Source organism: Meleagris gallopavo, chromosome 3 (genome assembly GCF_000146605.3).
Source record: "Meleagris gallopavo isolate NT-WF06-2002-E0010 breed Aviagen turkey brand Nicholas breeding stock chromosome 3, Turkey_5.1, whole genome shotgun sequence".
NCBI classification, from domain to species: domain Eukaryota; kingdom Metazoa; phylum Chordata; class Aves; order Galliformes; family Phasianidae; genus Meleagris; species Meleagris gallopavo.
In genome coordinates, this window is record NC_015013.2 from 72,321,573 (window position 1) to 72,325,594 (window position 4,022).

At 39.3% G+C, this 4,022-nt stretch overlaps 1 protein-coding gene and 1 non-coding gene across 2 annotated transcripts; both read right to left on the minus strand.

Moving 5' to 3' along the window:
- Positions 1-546: 546 nt before the first annotated feature.
- Positions 547-2,808, minus strand: RPL30 (ribosomal protein L30). Its single transcript, XM_010709166.2, has 3 exons — positions 2,627-2,808; positions 1,710-1,840; positions 547-713 (listed from the first exon to the last, which is right to left on the minus strand). The coding sequence occupies exons 1-3, from the start codon at positions 2,791-2,793 to the stop codon at positions 664-666; spliced, it is 348 nt and encodes a 115-aa protein (XP_010707468.1). The 5' UTR covers positions 2,794-2,808; the 3' UTR covers positions 547-663.
- Positions 900-1,034, minus strand: LOC116216514. The gene has a single exon (XR_004159407.1). It is a non-coding gene; the product is annotated as a small nucleolar RNA SNORA72 (small nucleolar RNA).
- Positions 2,809-4,022: the final 1,214 nt, after the last annotated feature.

Consider the following 4,022-nt stretch of genomic DNA (forward strand, 5'->3'; position numbering starts at 1 on the left):
AGGCAGAAATCCAGAATATAGCACCATCCTCATCAACAGTGACTTGAGAAAAATCACCTCAATCAGACTCTACCACAGCGCATTCAGAAAGTTGTTTTTTTTGTTTGTTTTGAAAAAAAAGGTATTGACTTCAGACCAGTTTGGAGATGTTCAATTTGGTATCTTACTGAATGTGTAATGTTATGCGTCATGTCTAGCAGTTAGTCTGTCTGTACCTGACATACATATTCTCTTGGAAAGAAGAGACAAGAAGAGTAATTTGCATTAAGAGCTTGTGACTAAGTTTAAAAAAAAAAAAAGTTAAAAATTAAGTGTAAGTAAATCCTGTGGGGTTTCCCACCAATATCCCAAATTTGCCACTACCTCATTACTTGTTTTCTTATGAACACTCAAAAAAAAAAAACAACTTAAGAAAGCCACAGCCTATTGGGATTTGATACTTACCATGGTCAGGTCTTACTACTGACGGCCAACTTCTACAGTAGGCAACAGGCAAGTTTTGTCCTGTGAAGGTTACTTCTAACAGAACAAAACAGACAGCAGTGATAATGAATCTTCATTTATAGTTTGTTCTCTAAAACCAGCAGAAGTATAATACAATACAATTTTTTCTTAAAACAGATCTGAAACCAGTTTATTGTAGAAAGACCACCTTTACAGCATTTACTTCTCACTGGTTTGTTCTGGCATGCTTCTAATGATGTCAGAGTCACCTGTAAAACAAAAACACATTATTTCAAGAAGATCCATTCCCAGAAATAGGCAAAAAAAAATTCAAGTGACTCTTGAAGTCAGCAATGCAAAGATAGTCTATTAAAAAAAGTAATTTTGATGACTTAAAAAATACTTGTAACTGCATTTTTGCTAATCCATGCACAATATGCTTATGATAATTATATATATGTCACTAGCATTTTCAAAGCCAGTACTAGAGCAGCAGTCCAGTCCTGGAGGACACAATGCATAGTTTTAATATAGCGAATGTCTAGCCTCCCCTGATCACCACAACATCAGGACAGCGAGAATATTCGCATCGTACTACACAGCAGAAAGGCTAAGCTCCACTTCTTTAGCTTACACGTAAGCTTACAGCTACTATCAGAATGCCAACAAGCTAAATAAAGATTTCTAAAGAAACAGGAAATTTAAACTGATGTTACTTGGACAACATCTGGAGTAGTTGAAATAGAAATCCTTGTGTGCATTTAATTAGAATGCTTTTGGTCAAATAGAACAATGAAAGATAAATTCGATTCTTGTTATAAAATTTTGGAAGAAAGATAGGAAATCACATACTCAGTAGTCTCCAGAATGAGTTGAACAATTCTCTGGAACAAAGAGTGCTACCAAGCAACAGTAATTATGCACAGATTTAAAATTTTAACATTTAAAATGATTTTCAACTCCAGTACGGATTAGTATCCATCTGCATATAGCTTATTCTTTCTGTATATATAAGACAACTCACAATCCAGCAGTTTATTTTACCTAGATCCTACATTAACAAAGTTGAACAGTAAAAGGAGCTGTATGCAAATGTAAGAAACTTGGACTAAAAATAAGAATAGGTCTCGGGACTAGTTTAACCCAAAGGAAAACTCCAAAATATGACCATACATCTGCACTTTACTTGCTAAGCACTTCTACTCATAGGTGAATGCAGGAACCACTGATACATACCCAATTTATTAGTTATAGGAGACACGTACCTGGGTCAATAATAGCCAGCGTGCATACTCTGTAGTATTTTCCACATGCTGTGCCCAATTCAATGTTGTTGCCACTGTAATGATGGACACCAGTCTTTGCAAGCATGGCGTAGTATTCAATCTCCGATTTTCTAAGATTCAGAAATTGGGTATTAAAGTACTGACAAACAATTTGATTGACTGTACAACAAAAGCAGCTTAAGTTCCCAATTATACTTCAATCCAGAATCTTTCTGCCTAGAAAAACACATTTATTTCCTGCCAGGAAATAAAACAGTCTCCCCATTTCTCGAGCATCCACGTTGGCTGTTTTTTCCTGTATCTGCAGTTCCTTTAATCTGTTGATACTCGCTGCTGACAGAAGGGGACCAGAAGTTCAGTAAGGAATGTGTCAGGAGATGAAGATTACTGAAGACTTCATTCTCCTAAAACAGTTTCAAACATTTCTACAAACAGTTCTATGCTTCAAACATTTTAAATTGCTATCAATTACTAGTTTTTCCTACTTGTAAAATTATTTTCCAGTATCCAACTTTGATAAATCAGGAATTGAGTCTCACTACACTTTCACAAAATGGCTTAGGTTGGAAGGAACCACGAAGATCACTTATCTCCAACCCCATTTTGTGCAGGGACAGTTCCCATCAGACTAGGTATGAACCCATGCTGTCACAGTGTGAAAAAGCTTACAGAATCTTCTGCAAGGCAAACTCCTTGTATGCGAAAGCCATAAAACAGCTGGAAAGCATTATAACGCATCCAGACCTACAATCTGTATACACCAAACAACTCATCATGTTTATTTCACAGCACTACAAGCTACTCTGCATTACCAGCTTGCATGAATCACATGCTGCAGTTCTACAAAGTACCTGCCTTAGTTTTTAACAAGAATTTTTTTTCATACATCTGCTTACCTCAAAGCAGGACAGTTGTTGGCTAGGATGACCAGCTTGGCTTTGCCTTGACGAATCATCTTCAGAGTCTGTTTGTATCCTAGCACATATTTACCGCTTTTCATCACCAGCTGAAGTCTGGAGTTTATGGACTCCAGGGACTTTTTCTGCAAAAATAAGAGTTTCATTACATGTTATTTTACCTTTCACAGAGTGGCAGAGAATGTAAGGTGAAGAAACTCCAACCACAGGCAATCTTGTCCCAGTTATTTGCAAGGCAGAATAATAAAGCCAGCATTCCATACAGTTAAAAGAAAGCTTGTAGGTAAGCAAGATGCTGGTAACTATTTGCCAATTTCACAAAATACTTCTTATCCATTACTTTGGTAATGTAGTAATTACTACGTTACACCTGGTAATGGGTGGAGATTGGACTAGATGATCTTGTAGGTCCTTTCCAACCTTGTGATTCTATGATTCTACTTGGTAATGAAAAACATTGCCATTGCCACCTATGCTACCCAGTCTGTCATGGTGTTATGTTTTTGGTTCTCAGTATTCTGCATCAAAACATCATGTAGTGTACTGGGAGTTAAACTGTTAATGCTCCAATTCCAGGTACCTATCCCTATACATTACGGCCCTTCCGAGTGGGGCGGTCTTACTGCCTGGCAGTGGGTGCAGGAGGGTGCTTTCCTGGCCGTTCCAAGCTTTACAGGTTTGAATCGGTCTCGGGAACTCTCTCCTATTTTATTTGATTTATTAGTCTCAATTTCAATCAGATTGTATTATATTGTGTTATCTTACATTCCGATATCATAGTTAGTAATATACAGTTTTCCTGCATAGATTGTTGCCGCTGTTTTTGTTTTCCTCCCTTCCTTCCCATTTTATGGGGTGGAGAAAGGAGGGCAGGGGCCTACTGCCCCCTGTCACGGGTGTAAATTGATCTAGTTAACTCCGTGACACAGTCACATCATGGAGTACTTATTTTGCCTTTGCAAAACTCAGCCAGTCACGTTCAAATATAAACTACCTCTACCCCGCAAAGCTGACCATGTTCCTAGTTTGGCACTTTGCAGGGTATGCACTAATAGGCGTTCCACCGGTTGGCAGAAACAAATAACCACACGCAGCAGGTGCAGCCCCTCCAATAGGTGCGTGACAGCCGATAAGGAATAATGAACACCGCCATCTCAAGTGAAACTCATACTTTCTACAGCAGCTATAAGATTGAAGACTAGAAGTTAGCAGGAAACACAAATCCTGAACGCTGCGGCCTTTTCACCACGCTGGGCAGGGACCCAGGAGCAGCCAGGATGCTGCGCAGAAGAGAACGAGTACAGAGAAGCCGGCGACGAGCAGCCGCGGTGCTGCGCTCAGAGCTACTGGGCCCAAGGGCCGCGCCGGGCGCCTC

Excerpts from the sequence above, each read along its gene's own strand:
- RPL30 (XM_010709166.2), bottom strand. The coding sequence starts at position 2,793 with ATGAAACTCTTATTTTTGCAGAAAAAGTCCCTGGAGTCCATAAACTCC. Across the intron at positions 1,841-2,626 it reads AACAACTGTCCTGCTTTGAG|AAAATCGGAGATTGAATACT; the intron begins GTAAGCAGATGT and ends TCTGAATCTTAG. Across the intron at positions 714-1,709 it reads GCTGGCTATTATTGACCCAG|GTGACTCTGACATCATTAGA; the intron begins GTACGTGTCTCC and ends TTTGTTTTACAG.